At 46.0% G+C, this 17043-nt stretch overlaps 1 protein-coding gene across 1 annotated transcript in view; it reads left to right on the forward strand.

Annotated features, from left to right (window-relative positions):
* The window catches only part of tesk2 (testis associated actin remodelling kinase 2), a 64099-nt gene that overhangs the window by 18400 nt on the left and 28656 nt on the right, over positions 1-17043 (forward strand). Inside the window, exons 4-5 of the mRNA XM_079529980.1 lie at positions 6466-6587; positions 12429-12477. Coding sequence (XP_079386106.1) covers positions 6466-6587; positions 12429-12477 — 171 coding nt within the window. The remainder of the gene's footprint in view (positions 1-6465; positions 6588-12428; positions 12478-17043) is intronic.

The raw sequence follows: 17043 nt of genomic DNA on the forward strand, positions 1-17043 counted from the left end.
AATCCAGACTATGTATGAGCCTTAACAGTCCGACAGGCATTAGTCCGACACCCTACCCAAACCCTTAACCTAGCCTCAACAGGGAGCCACGGGGTCGTTTTAACCTGCCACAGGTTAGTTGTAACCGCCAGTGCGCGTCGGGAGCGACTGTGTTGTCGGACCATGAAGGACGCTTTACCTTAATCAAACCACGGATATAGCAAAATAATGAGTGTTAACGCATCAGTTTGGTTCAGAGGTGGGCGGGCAATATTAAGGAAGCAGTTGCAGTTTTGGTATGCACCCGTGCATGAGAGCATTATCCCATAATCGGAATCATCTTTATTGTCATATGACAGTAGTCACAGGTGTAAAAGGGGTGGGTGCAATACATTTTGTGCAAGGTCTCTAATTTTGCGGTTACATAAAGAGTTAGAATAGAGAAGAGGGAGAGAGGAACACATTGTGTGATCACGCTGAGGAAGGCTTGATGTCCAAACCCGTGTATGCCCGTGCCTCTATTAATTACAACAACAAAAAAAGTACCAGAAGGACTTGGTGCTGGCTATTCTTTTTACATTGTGAGTCTTCTTGAGCCGTGCACCCGGCAAACTGTATTAGAATGGACTGTTCCTAGGAAACACACGCACGCCTCACACACACGCGCACACACACACACACACACACACACACACACACACACACACACACACACACACACACTGACACTGACACAGTCTAGGGCATTCCCTTCTAGTCATTTTTACTAGTTGCCTTTTTTTTTTTTTTGAAATACATATTTGTACATTTAAAAACTGTGTACATTGGTGACTATAACTATAATCTACCTGATCTTGAGGCCTACAAAATCGGGGGGAAAAAATAACTTTTCTTTTTTTATTATTATCAACTAGTCAACTAGTACCAGGAAGGTCGACTAGTAAACTAGTCGACTAGTTGCTTAATGCCCTATGACACACACACTCACCCACAGTCACACACGCACACACGACCACAACTTATCATTTAAGTAACTCGTTTCTTTAATTGCGCTGATGCACGGAGCAAATATTCCGAAAAAGCTAAAATAGCAGTGAGCTTCTGCCCTTGTAGATCTCCTATTTTTGCTACTTTTGTGTGACACTGTCATACGACAAAGTATAAAGCAGGACATAAGCTTAAAGTTTATGAACAAAAGCATAACAAACATCAAAAATGTTCTGCACGACAGCGATGATATTTGAGCAGATTGTAGATGGACTCACGGTGGGACAGCCGAACGGAACGGGACTTTGATGTTCATCTGTGCTCTCTGTTTGGCACTCTCTCTCTCTCTATCCTTAGAGAATGGTGGAGAGAGACGTGGGAGTTGAACTACCAGAGAGTTGAGGATGCGGTGCAAATGAAAGGCGAGCAAGTAGGAGCAGGGGAACAACAAATAGAAAGAATCGATGCTTGGAAGAAAAGCAGAGGGAGGCATTGGTACAGGGATATGAAAGAGAGCAGAAGTGAGCTGAGCCAGGGTGTGGTGGACCAGAGAGTTGTTAGATGTGGAGAACAGGTGGAGATGAGGAGAAAGGAGAGAACAGGGATGATGGCAAGGGAAAGAGAGAGAGTGAGAAGAGAGAACGGATAGCGGTGGTGTTTAGGAGAGGAGAACAGAGGGGTGCTTCATTATGTGAGAGAGATAGAGAGAGAGAGAAAGCAGAGCATGGAGAGGCGATGGGTTCAGTCAGGGAGAGGAAGGAGAGGCTTTGAGAGGACAGAGAGAGATGAAAGGGAGAGACACAGTAGGACATTTGGGGGGAGCGGGGGGCGGTGTGTGTGTGTGTGTGTGTGTGTGTGTGGGGGGGGGGGGGGGTGTAGAACTTCCCAAACCTTTTAGCCCGTGACCCAAAAAAGAAATTTGATGTCTCCCCGGGACCCAAAGTAGTGAAAATAGGCGATCTACAAGCTCACAACGTGACGCAAACTACTAACTACTAATTTGTCTTTGATGTCTTCATGAAATAACTGGAAAACAATCATTCCATTTTGTTTTGAAATCAGGAACATATTTGCTTTTTTTGGAAATGTTTTTTGAAAATGTAGGAAACCAAAAAATAAAGGGACCCATACAAATGTGTCCGCGACCCAGAAATGTGAACCCGACCCAGTATTTGGGAATCAGTGGTGTAGAGGGCACGCCGCAGAGGATGGGAGAGAGAGAGAGGCTGGGGTCAGGGAGGGATGAAGAGAGATGGGGTTGGGGGAGGTGAATAGAGAACGATGGGGTGGAGGGGAGGTGTGCTAAAGCGGAGCTGCCATCTGTTGTCTCTCCTGTCCCGCAGTGAGGGCTGTTAGCTGCCCCCCCCCCCCCCCCCCCCCCCCCCATCACTTGAACTTGAACAGAGATGGTGGGTGTGTGACTGTGCGTGCATGTGTTTGAATCATGCACAGAAGATTGTGCAGATCCAGTGGTCTTTGCAGATCCAATAACTTCTCTAATTTTATATCCAAACACAAACTTCAACTTCCTTTTTCCATTTCCCCTTCTTTTGTTGTTGAAAACAACCATCATCAACATTTATCTATTATGAAGATGGTGCTGACTGGTGTTTCATTTTACTCTGTGATAGAGTTCTCAAATTCTGGTGCCTGTATGTTATTATGGCCCATAGAAACACACAGAGAATAGGAAAACGTCAGATGGAACATGCTCATAATGACCACCAAGTCAGTGATTTGTCATTATACTGCAGGGCTTCACCTACAGTTGGAGGCCATCGATATTGTCCTTTTCTTTTTGCTGAGGTTTGCGTGATCTGCGCAAAAGGACAGTTAACCCATTTTGGGCGGGAACCCCTTTTGGTGTTTTAAACATTATGTTATAATTTAGCTATTGAAAAATAGCAGATCTACAAGCTCATAGCGCGCCATCGAGTGGCGCGCTACGAGCTTGTAGGTCTGCTATTTTTGAAAAATCGTGAAAATATAAAAAATATATTTCAGAAAACTGGAGGATTTAGAAGGATTTTTTTTAAATGTTGAGGTCAGGCCTAAATGGGTCAAATGATAAGGGACAATATCGGTAGCACCCAACTGTATACAGTAGATGTATACATGGAGCACACATGTAATTAATATGAATTATTGTGCCCCCCACTCCTTTTGGGATTTATTTTTGTCATGGTAGACTTGCACACTGATGTGTGAAATTTGTCCTCTGCAATTAACCCATCCTAGCTACGTAGGAGCAGTGGTTGTCACTCCTACAGGGGGCAGGGGCAGCGCCCTGGGAGCAGTGGTTGTCACTCCTACAGGGGGCAGGGGCAGCGCCCTGGGAGCAGTGGTTGTCACTCCTACAGGGGGCAGGGGCAGCGCCCTGGGAGCAGTTGGTGTCACTCCTACAGGGGGCAGGGGCAGCGCCCTGGGAGCAGTTGGTGTCACTCCTACAGGGGGCAGGGGCAGCGCCCTGGGAGCAGTGGTTGTCACTCCTACAGGGGGCAGGGGCAGCGCCCTGGGAGCAGTGGTTGTCACTCCTACAGGGGGCAGGGGCAGCGCCCTGGGAGCAGTGGTTGTCACTCCTACAGGGGGCAGGGGCAGCGCCCTGGGAGCAGTGGTTGTCACTCCTACAGGGGGCAGGGGCAGCGCCCTGGGAGCAGTTGGTGTCACTCCTACAGGGGGCAGGGGCAGCGCCCTGGGAGCAGTGGTTGTCACTCCTACAGGGGGCAGGGGCAGCGCCCTGGGAGCAGTTGGTGTCACTCCTACAGGGGGCAGGGGCAGCGCCCTGGGAGCAGTTGGTGTCTTTCTCAGCGACACTTTTGGCCCCAGTAGGGTTTGTGGGCCGGGGCACCATGACCAAACCGTGGACCTTCTGTATCCCAGACGGCCTTCTATCCATAAAGCTATGGCCGCCCATGCCAATAGCTGCAGTAGTTTATTGGCCCATGCCAATAGCTGCAGTAGTTTATTGGCCCATGCCAATAGCTGCAGTAGTCTATTGGCCCATGCCAATAGCTGCAGTAGTCTATTGGCCCATGCCAATAGCTGCAGTAGTTTATTGGCCCATGCCAATAGCTGCAGTAGTCTATTGGCCCATGCCAATAGCTGCAGTAGTTTATTGGCCCATGCCAATAGCTGCAGTAGTCTATTGGCCCATGCCAATAGCTGCAGTAGTTTATTGGCCCATGCCAATAGCTGCAGTAGTCTATTGGCCCATGCCAATAGCTGCAGTAGTTTATTGGCCCATGCCAATAGCTGCAGTAGTTTATTGGCCCATGCCAATAGCTGCAGTAGTTTATTGGCCCATGCCAATAGCTGCAGTAGTTTATTGGCCCATGCCAATAGCTGCAGTAGTTTATTTTCCATGCTTCTCACTAGATGTGTGCTCTGGTTTCCTCTTTGCACCTCAGATGCTGTAGCCACCAGAGTTAGACTTTGCCCCGCACAGTGCATGTCTCAGCTGTATTTCAGTGTGAGGAACTTGAGTAACTTATCGGGTCAATAGTTATTTAGGTCGGCTGTTTTGTTTGTCACAGCTTCCTGTGGTTTTTGAACCATCCGCAGTGGCCACATTGACATTTCCTATGTGTTTTTCGGGGAAACCATATGCATTGCTCTACTGTACCTTTACCACGACACAGACAGCTCTCAGCCGCCTTCAAAGATCACACCTTCTAAAGTTGATCTGAAATGTTGATCACACCTTCTAAAGCGGATCTGAAATGCTTAATTCCACACTTCAATCTGCTCTGGTCATAAAAAATAAAAAGCCTTATTCAAAATATACATTTCAAATTCAAAGTCATCCAGACATTTTAGGAACTCAATGATCATCATGCTGTGACAGCCTTGCTGTTGATCACAACCAGTCCAACACATTTGCCGTTAACACTTATTGTGCCCAGGACATGTCCACACGTCTTCATAATTACACGCGTGGGAGGCCCACTAGGATGTGTGGACACGTCTTTAGGACCAGACAGTGGCCTTGTGATTAGAGTGTCCGCCCTGAAACTGGGAGGTCGGGGTTCGATCCCCGGCCGGGTCATACCAAAGACTGAATGCCCCCCTGCTTGGCACTCAGCATCAATGGGTTGGATTGGGGGTCAAATCAACTAATGATTCCCTAATGATTTCACCGCTCCAAGAGATGGGTGAAATGCGTAGAACAAATTTCACTGCGGTAACGTGTGTGACTAATCGTACGACTTTGACTTTGGTCCTTTTTTAATGGTCTAAAATGGGGGAAATGGAACGCGGGGCTTTTCAGAGTAAAATCTGCCTCATCTGCTTTGCGCTCTAGCGCCTTTATTCTGAAAACCTTGTGTTAACATGGTGGGTCCAGAAGTGACTGACCTCATATCACTTCTTGGGTGCTGACTGTCTGCCTACCTGTATCGCTCACTCTGCCCATCCACTGTGGTCTCCCGGCCTTAAAGCCAGCAGGAGATCGACCTGTAACTCGGAAAGTGTTCCTGAGTCAGTAGCAGCGTGTCATGTTGCAGGTTTAAAGCACCAGTCCCTTCAGCTTCCTAGCACTGACATTTGTTAATTCACTAAATGCTTCCCTCAGTTCCTCCCTCTGCATTCGCTCAGAACAACAGCACTCACTGTCGCACCTCCCTTTGAACTTCTCACTGTCGCACCTCCCTTTGAACTTCTCACTTAACCACTTTAACACGTACCCTATATGTACTTTGTTGAATGGGGTCCCTCAGGGGTTTATATGTGGCCCCCTCCTTTTCCCTCTACTTCAAATCTCTTGTTTATAGCTGTGATCTACAAGCTTACAACATGTGGTGACAGGTTGTGAGCTTCTGACTATTTTTGACGACCGTTCACCTATTTTTCACCCATAGTTATAACTAATGGATACGCCACCGGAATTCCCCGCCCATCCAATTGCATGGAGTTGCTCACTCAGCACATACTCCCTTTTCACCCCTTCTTACGGGTTGGTGAAAAGTGGTGGGCTCCGCCCATTTTGGGCCTAAAAACGTCATGGAATTGCATTCATGAACGTGCCGGGCGTAGGGCATTAATCCATTGAGACCTGGAACGCATCCATGTCACGTTAGCGTTTAACCACATTAACCATTAACCCATTTTTGGGCGGGAACCCCTTTTGGTGTTTTAAACATTATGTTATAATTTAGCTATTGAAAAATAGCAGATCTACAAGCTCATAGCGCGCCACCGAGTGGCGCGCTATGAACTTGTAGGTCTGCTATTTTTGAAAAATCGTTAAAATGTGCCTCAAATCTTTCCGAAAATTGTCATGATTTAGGAAACTTTTTTTTTTAAATTTCGACGTCAGGCCTGAATGGGTTAATTTACGATAAACGTTACAATACGGAGATAAGAGGTTTCTGCCTGACAGTATATGCAATGTGGCCCCCCGGAGCCAGTGTGGAAATATTGTGGCCCTCTGCATCATCAACGTTGCCCTGCACCCCCTGATGTAAGACGCTGAAGTCAAGATGCTGATGTCTTTCTCTCCAGGTGCGCCATCGAGCATCGGACCAGGTGATGGCTCTGAAGATGAACAAGCTCAGCAGCAACAGAGCCAACATGCTGAGAGAGGTCCAGCTGATGAACAGACTGTCACATTGCAACATACTCAGGTTGGTAACGAGCAAAGCCCACTATTTTTTGGCTATGTACAGTTTTCTTTGTACATGTTTTCTTTAAAATATATAATCTAAGCCTTCGGTACGATAATGATTTAACATTTCCCATCTGGTAACACTGTTTGTTTGCAGGACAGGTATTACAGTAGGTCTAAACAATAGGAAAGTTGACCCACATATGGGTCTCACTGCACTACTGCACTGCAGCATTACTGTTAAAGTGGCTCCGTCTTATACGGAGCTACTGAGGGGGTTGATCCCGTGGTTGGACCTGGCTGAGGGGGTTGATCCCCTACTGAGGGGGTTGATCCCGTGGTTGGACCTGGCTGACGCGCTGATGTTAGAATTGTACTGTTCGCTGTGTGTCAGTGCTCCAATGATAATACACACACAGGCAGCTCTTCATGCTTGTAACGATTTATTGCTTCACCCGTTCATCATCATACAGTACAGCGTCTGCGTGATTTCAAATAACCCATAGTTAGAATTAGAAACAAACAGATAATTTGAGACAAATGAATATATTTCAGACAAACATTTCGCTCTACATTGTTTAAACAGCGGTGACGTACCTGCGGTCAAAAACCATTGCCCTTCCGGGTCAAGCCTCCCTACCAACTCCTGTGAACCTGGTGCCTATGTAGACCACAGCGCCACCCCATGGTTACACACATTCATTAGACATGTTTCACCCATTTGGCTGTTTACAACTGTTGTGCAATAGCTGGTGAAACCGGGATACTATGACATGCTCAAGCAATACATTGAATATTGTATTTGTGTTTGTCAAAAATTAACAAATGTGATTTTATGTGGCTCTCGGGATCCACAAAGAGACAGCGTGGTTCCAATGTGGATGTCGGCATTGTGGACCATGTGACCAGTCTGTGATTCATAAGACGTCAGTCGTCTGTGACGTATGCTTGATGTACGACTACAAATTTGGGAGTGGTTTCAGTGCGATCGATCATTGTCCCATTGTCTTCCGTTATGAAAACTATTTCAAAATGTGTAAAGCACAAAGGCAATTGACATACTTGGAGTTACTTATGTGGCCTACTGGCACTGTGTATACAAACTTCAGCACTGATTGCTCACGGTTTGCGAGATTGGCTTTGGACAGACACATACACAGACCCTCTCTGCTAGCCTCTAGCAGAGTACATAAGACGTGGGTTGTGCACATCCCGTTCCTTGCTGGTGCTGGATACAAAATAACAAGTTTAAAAGGATAAAAGTCTGCAAGCAGCTTTGCTCCTCCTCAGTGGAATGTCAATGTTCTAAATAAAAGAAACACTGAGGAGCAGAGCTCTTGCGTCCCCATTTTTCCTCTGGGAATTTCCCCCATGCAGTGAGGGGTGGGAGGGGCGGCAGAGGGGCTGTGGAACATGAAGGTACAACGGACGTGCACATGAGAAACAACAAAAATAAAAACTTTGGCGAAAACAGAAGTGCAACACGAGGATAATGGAAACATTTAGTCCAAATGTCCACAACAAATACTACTACTAGCGTACTACTTTGGTGTTGAAACTTTAAATTTCTCTAACTATAAACCTTCACGATAAACCTTAGATGGCAGCCTAAGCCAAAGATTACAAACAGCCAATAGCATATTACAAGTTATGAATCTTGAACCTAAACTAATACAATTGTAAAGGTTGTTTGCTGTAGTACAGTGTGTTTGAATCTGCATAACGGGCTCTCACCTCTCAACCTGGGGACCACTGTTGTGTTGGGTCAGATATGGGCAGGGGGAAAAAGCTTGGAATTAAATATTGATTGCTTAATTTAATGAATTGGTTAATTTGAGGTGAATTAAATCAAGCCCTTAATTTAACAGCCATTATTTATTATTATATTGGTTTTATGGACACATTTCCTAATAATGGTGACTCACCCGGTCAATCCGGTACACTTGCCCTTGAAAAACTCCCTTTTCTGTGGATGTTCAAGACATCCAACGTCCCAGTAAATGACAACATTGACGTGTTATCTTACGTCACCAGGTCATTTAGTGCACTGTTTCTCAACTAGAGATTGATAAAAGACAAATCTTCAATTTCCTACATTACTAAATGCATGGTCCACATGCAATACCTTCATGGACCACCAGTTAAAAACATCTGCCATAAATTGTCTATGAGCCATTTCAGCCAAAATAAATCACACCTGTGTGAAGTGAGGGTGCTCTTATCATCATACGTCAACTTACATCATCTCATTCTGGCCAATCATACAATTTGCGTCCTCACTTTTGTCTTCAATGTTTGTCTTTACACACCTTTCTCTTCAATGTTTGTGTTTACACAAACTCTCAAAGCTGGACAAGTATAGATTTCTTTACTTGAACATTATGTAAGCAAAACCATGTGCGTGCAGTTCTAGGTTGCATAACATGATTTAGCAAGATAACGGGAGTAGTAACCACAATACAACGTCTCTGGACTGTGTGGATATGGCCTGTTTTCTTTGCTGGCCAGGAAAGAGAAGCCTGTTAACACTGGATTTTCTGCTGTGAGCTGAAGAAATCAGGAGATGAGCTCAAGATTCTGGCCTGTATTTTCGGATAACTGTTGGGTGTTTTTGAGGGCCATACACTAGCCCCTCCTATATTCAGCTATAGTGTAGATTTTCGTCTTAGAGAGAGAGAGAGAGAGAAAAACAGATATGGGGGTCATCGCATTTATCAACTTTTCTGATGTGGCTCAGGAGGCTATTATGGATTTCTTTGTGCTTCGTATTTGCACAATGCACATACATTGTGTAAGAGGCAAGAGCTGATCTACAGGCTGACACTGTGCAAGCCGTTATGTTTCATCGACGTTTAGGTTGCAACTTGGAATAGGCAAGTTATATAAAAGTTTAAGGGGATAGGATAGATATGGACATAATAGCGTATTCTTGGAACTGTGTGTGTGATCACTGATCAGTGCGCTGATGGCATTGCGTCCCCCTCCACTGTCTTTCTGTGAGTCCCCCACTGCAATGTACAGTAGCAATCCAGATACATGTATAGGCTAGCCTATATCAAACATGTTTGAAAATTATCAGAGTGATCATGATCAACTCGGGACGGACCGGTTCAGATTGGATCTTTGAACACTCACAGCTCAGGGGGATCATCCTCACTGCTGCTGCTCCATGTTTTTTGTGTGGATTTCGGATCTGCAAAATGCACGAAAAACCGCGCTCTATGTGCAAACTCCTCGGAAGATATATTCCCTTGGCGCGCCTTGGAAATGAGCGCCTTGGAAGTGCCTTGGAGCGCCTTGGAAATGAACATGCTCAGAAAGACCAGAATGAACTTAAATCCGAATGAGTGTATACATGAGTCCAATTTTCAATAGCATTCAATAATAATCCGGCCAGTTACATCGGAATGGTTTTTAAATCGCATTGAGCATTTTCATTCGGATTTAAGTTTTTGTAGGTGTTTACATGACAACTTTTAATAGGATTTAACTTTTATTCAGAATTAAAAGGGGTTGAAAGACCTCATGTAAACGTAGTCAATGAATGGAGAATTTACATCATATGTGGATGAGCAAATTGGCTATATTTGTCCGACACAAAGATTACATTTCCATTGACAATGAATGACTGATGTACGATCTTCTACGATGATAAGAGCGCCCATCACTTCACACGGGTGTGATTTTTGGATTTAGGATGCACCAAAATGGAAAGGATTGGTTTTGAAAATCCCATCACAGGGCTCGTCTGAGGACGACGTAGAGAGACAGTAAATCAAGTGTTAATAATATAACTGTCATAACGGACCTTGTGAAATAGCTTTTGTTTGCGCTGATAATAATTTGTATTATGCCTGTGAAAAAACAAAAAAAGATGGGATAAATATGATGCAGTAAATGATTATGGAATGAGCTCTCTGCAAAACAACCAAGCTTACATTTAGTTCCAGGCTCATGGCCGGGAGAAAATGTGTAGGAGTTTGTGGATGTCTCTGTGTGCGTACGCCGTGCATGCGCGTGCATATGTGCACGTGCGTGTGGCCGTGTGCCAAGCAGACACATGTGCAGTATATTTTACAATCCCGTCATTGTGTGAGTTGACCAGTGGATTGTGTGCGTATGGGTCTGAGTGTTAACATGCACACACTGAGGGGGTCATTGTTGGTTATAAGACCAAGTGAGGATCCACAGGGTTGACCTTTTTATTGCCTCCAGCGTGCTAGGCTGGCTCATGCACCGGGCGCGCGCACACACACACACACACACACACACACACACACACACACACACACACACACACACACACACACACACACACACACACACACACACTTCTTAAACAAATGTTTAAGAAGTAGTGCAAATAGCCGATCTACAAGCTCACAGCGTGGCGCAAAGTGACGTGTTGTGAGCTTGTAGATCTACTATTTTCACTTACTACTTTGGGTCCCGGGCAAACATCTAACATCATTTTTTTTGGTCTTGAGCTAAAAAGGTGTGGGAACCACTGCATTAGAGGACATAATATGACAGATTGAATGAACCAAGTCTTATCAGTCGGAATGATAAATGGAGGCAGGCAGGCTGAAGGTAGAGCGTAGAAGAGAGAGAGACACGGTGGGATGTGTAGTGACAGGAAAAGGAATGTGCAGAATGTGCAGGTATAAAGTGTGTGGAGCTGCTACTCTCCTCATGTTTAATGACCGTCTTCCTGGGATCACTTGTTGAGTCTTGCCCTCCAGGGAGGAATACCTAGTAACCATTCCCTGGACTTAACTTCCCTTGGAATGTTTTTTTCCTTTTAAAAAGAATGCTCAAGATTTTGTATTTGTTAAAATATCATATACTGCACTGATACAGTTGGGTGCCACCGATATTGTCCCTTATCATTTGACCCATTTAGGCCTGACCTCAAAATTTTAAAAAATCCTTCTAAATCCTCCAGTTTTCTGAAATAAATATTTTCATGATTTTTCAAAAATAGCAGACCTACAAGCTCGTAGCGCGCCACTCAGTGGCGCGCTACGAGCTTGTAGATCTGCTATTTTTCAATAGCTAAATTATAACAATGTTTAAAACACCAAAAGGGGTTCCCGCCCAAAATGGGTTAACTGTCCTTTTGCGCAGATCACGCAAACCTCAGCAAAAAGAAAAGGACAATATCGATGGCCTCCAACTGTATACTTATAGTGTCATGGTTAAGCTGTACCAAAGCAACACGAGCTGTACCAAAACTTATATATCATACCATAAGGCGTAAGATGACCAACATTAGCCAATAGTGAAGTTCAGATAGAGGCAAACATAACAATATAATGTAATATCTCTGCTGTCGGGAAGAAACCACCACAAACGACTCCAAAATGTTCATTTTTCAGAAAATGAAAAATATATTTTTTTCAGGAAATGAAGACAACCGTTTATAGTAGCAATACTGCCTCATCAAAGTTGGTGAATTACTTGTATGGGACAGGGAGATGTGGTGGAGTTAGCTGCTTTAGCAGACAGTTTGAGGGTCCAATATGGAGTTAAGAGGTTTTGTCCGAAGCGCTTTTTAATACTTTCCTTTGGTTCAATATATGTTTTTAACCAACACACTGATGTAAAGGGTGTTCAATAGCACTGAGCACAACACACTGATGTAAAGGGTGTTCAATAGCACTGAGCACAACAGCACTGATTTATGCAACAAAATCTAAAGTTAGGTGGTTGATTCCCGACAGCAACGATACATGGAAGATGTAGACATCATGCCAAAACATCCAACCCAGGCCCTTTTCACGTCATCTCCACTCTCAAGTCTGTACACTCACTGGCAGACATGCTTCCACTGTTCAATTCCTCTCTGGTTGTTTTGTAGGTTCATGGGAGTGTGCGTTCAAGAGGGCCAGCTTCATGCTCTGACAGAGGTAAGACAGCTCTCTCTCTCTCGCTCACACACACACACACACACACACACACACACACACACACACACACACACACACACACACACTAAGAACTCCTTGTCCTCTGCATCTGAGATGACGATTTCTCTATAAACCATTGACATGTGACATAATGAAAGGTGGTGTGTGTGTCTCTGCATGGACTTGTAAGTGCTTCTACAGTAGTTCTTTTATGTGGGGGTGAGAGAGGGTGTAGCGCGTGGATCAGCGTTTTGTGTGTGTGTTCCTCAGTGTTTACCATTTTCAGGTGGACATCACGTCATTCCAATACATAGAGGTGTGTGTGTGTGTGTGTGTGTGTGTGTGTGTGTGTGTGTGTGTGTGTGTGTGTGTGTGTGTGTGTGTGTGTGTGTGTGTGTGTGTGTGTGTGTGTGTGTGTGTGTGTGTGTGTGTGTGTGTGTGTGTGTGTGTGTGTGTGTGTGTGTGTGTGTGTACCCTAATAAAGTTGTCAGGACCTGTCTAACGTGTGGTCATATAGTATAGTGTATGACACTGACACACACACCATTAGGTATAATAGTGAACACACACACCATTAGGTATAATAGTGACACACACACACACCATTAGGTATAATAGTGAACACACACACCATTAGGTATAATAGTGAACACACACACCATTAGGTATAATAGTGACACACACACACCATTAGGTATAATAGTTGACACACACACCATTAGGTATAATAGTGAACACACACACCATTAGGTATAATAGTGAACACACACACCATTAGGTATAATAGTGAACACACACACCATTAGGTATAATAGTGACACTGACACACACACCATTAGGTATAATAGTGACACTGACACACACACCATTAGGTATAATAGTGAACACACACACCATTAGGTATAATAGTGAACACACACACCATTAGGTATAATAGTGCAGCAGCTGCATATGGCCTGTTTTTTCTCCTACATGTGCGAAAGAAAGGGAGATACAAAATCAATTTAATCGCACAATAAGTAGTCGGACAGTTACTCTGATAGCAAAAAGGGCTTGTATACGTTCAGGCCATATCCTCTTTCTTGACTGTCGACAAATACAGAGAATAAATAATAAGATTGACGTAGCAGCCGTTTTGCTCTTACATCATACTTAGTAGTGCGATGCCCGTTGGAGCACATGGCCCTTTGGCCTTTGCAGGTTATGCAATGCCAGTTGTACCTGCTGCCAGAGTACTTAGTGCAGTACCCAGTTGTACCTGCTGCCAGAGTACTTAGTGCAGTACCCAATGCCAGTTGTACCTGCTGCCAGAGTACTTAGTGCAGTACCCAGGTTATGCGATGCCAGTTGTACCTGCTGCCAGAGTACTTAGTGCAGTACCCGCGGATTGAAGTTCTCCGTCATTTGGATTCCATAGAAGTCGCTATGGAAGCATATGCCAAAAACAAGCATCAAGTTAACCACTTAATCCATTGAGACCTGGAACGCATCCATGTCACGTTAGCGTTTAACCACATTAACCATTAACCCATTTTGAGGCACATTTTAACGATTTTTCAAAAATAGCAGATCTACAAGTTCATAGCGCGCCACTCGGTGGCGCGCTATGAGCTTGTAGATCTGCTATTTTTCAATAGCTAAATTATAACATAATGTTTAAAACACCAAAAGGGGTTCCCGCCCAAAATGGGTTAATGGTTAATGTTGTTAAACGCTAACGTGACATGGATGCGTTCCAGGTCTCAATGGATTAACTAAAACTTGGTTGACGACAACCAAGTTGTCTGACCTTCCGGCAGAGTGCTACTGCCGGAAGGTCTAAATTCAAAATATCCCGCAAAGGGACAAATTATTGTGTGCCTTGCCATGTCGATCAGAAAGTATTGCTAGCCGAGTTGATATGTGATTAAAGTAATATATCTGAAGGGAAAAGGGTCCACTCTACTGCCCAATGTCAGTGGCATATAGAAGGAATAACCCAATTGTCTTGATTTGGGCCTCCCAGCAACAGACTTAAGTATACAGAGTTGGCATACAGTATATTTATATGTGCACACACAAATACACTCAGCCTTTAAGTATAGTGCCCATGTTTCAACACACTTTAATTACATAGACTCTTTAGTGTGTGCATATACAATGCGAATGTATACATGCACACCAAATGCATGTGTGCTGTTGCACACGCACACACGCACGTGCACACACACACACACACGTGCGCGCGTGCACGCAAGCTCGCACACACACGCGCACAACACATAAAACACAATTCTGCCCTTGTTGAAAAGCACACGCGTCCAGGAAGACAGACGGACACAGTCCATTTATGCACTGAATGTCCACATTGTAATCTTGACACAACATACACAAATACGTGCACAAGTGAACACGCACACGCATAGACATCTACAAGCACATGTGTAGTTTCCTTGCTCAGACATGGCACACATGTGGTAAATCATAATTACAGTTGCGCGCGCGTGCACACACACACACACACTGTGGTGGGTCTTGTTTATGATGGATCGTGTTGTGCTTTGACGGCACCATACTAACTTCTCTGACCCTGCTGACGGGGCCGTGCTGTTTAGTTACCTGACCCTCGACATGAGGCCGCTGCACTCACAGGAAATGGAGAATCAAGTTACTGTGTAGCCCTGGGCGCGCACACACACACACACACACACACACACACACACACACACACACACACAATTCCACGCACGAGTGTCAAAATACAAAACAGAACACTATTTGTGTCGTGTGAACGTGAACCTGTTGGTAGGCTGAGCTCGCCTTGTAACTGCGGTGTTGATTGGTTTGAACTCTGGGGGAATAACAAGCAATGCCTTGAACAAATTGAGACATCGAGGGGTTGTTAAGGCATTGCACAACAGCGACAGACACCAGCACTAATTAATTTATTCAGGCCTAGTTCAGCTAGGCTTGTTGTTCACGTCGGGAAACTATGGCAAAATGGTAAATGGTGGATTTATATAGAGCCTTTATCCAAGGCGCTTTACATAGATTGTGCATTACATTCACCCATTCACACACACATTCATACACTGATGGCGGCAGAATCCATGCAAGGCACTAGCCAGCACATCGGGAGCAATTTGGGGTTCAGTGTCTTGCTCAAGGGCACTTCGACACTAACTCTGGGGGAGCCCGTGTTCGAACAGGCAACCTTGCGGTTACCATCCAGCCACTCTACCCCTGAGCCACCGCCGCCACAGGCCACAGGTTTCAGGTGTTTTTGTCCAAGCAACCCTTTCTGCACCTCAGTGGCCTGTACCTGCACCCAGAAGGCAGTAGGGTTGTGGTGGCGGCCTGTACCCAAGGATAGTCTAAGAAGGATAAGACGCGAAGACCGTACGGGCGACGCCATGTTGCTTTGGAAGGAAAGAAACATGCGCAATGGGCTATATGCAGCCAACACTTCCGCGTTCAGCTTCCTTGGTCTCAACTGCGCATGTTTCTTTCCTTCCAAAGCAACATGGCGTCGCCCGTACGGTCTTCGCGTCTTATCCTTCTTAGACTATCCTTGCCTGTACCTGCCCCCTGAAGGCAGGAGGGTTGTGGTTGTGGTGGCCTGTACCTGCACCCAGAAGGCAGTAGGGTTGTGGTGGCCTGTACCTGCCCCCTGAAGGCAGGAGGGTTGTGGTGGCCTGTACCTGCACCCTGAAGGCAGGAGGGTTGTGGTGGCCTGTACCTGCACCCTGAAGGCAGTAGGGTTGTGGTGGCCTGTACCTGCCCCCTGAAGGCAGGAGGGTTGTGGTGGCCTGTACCTGCCCCCGGAAGGCAGGAGGGTTGTGGTGGCCTGTACCTGCCCCCGGAAGGCAGGAGGGTTGTGGTGGCCTGTACCTGCACCCTGAAGGCAGTAGGGTTGTGGTGGCCTGTACCTGCACCCAGAAGGCAGGAGGGTTGTGGTGGCCTGTACCTGCACCCAGAAGGCAGGAGGGTTGTGGTGGCCTGTACCTGCACCCAGAAGGCAGGAGGGTTGTGGAGGCCTGTACCTGCACCCTGAAGGCAGGAGGGTTGTGGTGGCCTGTACCTGCACCCTGAAGGCAGGAGGGTTGTGGTGGCCTGTACCTGCACCCTGAAGGCAGTAGGGTTGTGGTGGCCTGTACCTGCCCCCTGAAGGCAGTAGGGTTGTGGTGGCCTGTACCTGCACCCAGAAGGCAGTAGGGTTGTGGTGGCCTGTACCTGCACCCAGAAGGCAGTAGGGTTGTGGTGGCCTGTACCTGCCCCCTGAAGGCAGGAGGGTTGTGGTGGCCTGTACCTGCACCCAGAAGGCAGTAGGGTTGTGGTGGCCTGTACCTGCACCCAGAAGGCAGGAGGGTTGTGGTGGCCTGTACCTGCACCCAGAAGGCAGGAGGGTTGTGGTGGCCTGTACCTGCACCCAGAAGGCAGGAGGGTTGTGGTGGCCTGTACCTGCACCCAGAAGGCAGGAGGGTTGTGGTGGCCTGTACCTGCACCCTGAAGGCAGGAGGGTTGTGGTGGCCTGTACCTGCCCCCGGAAGGCAGTAGGGTTGTGGTGGCCTGTACCTGTACCCAGAA

Source organism: Electrona antarctica, assembly GCF_951216825.1.
Source record: "Electrona antarctica genome assembly, chromosome: 19".
NCBI lineage: Eukaryota > Metazoa > Chordata > Actinopteri > Myctophiformes > Myctophidae > Electrona > Electrona antarctica.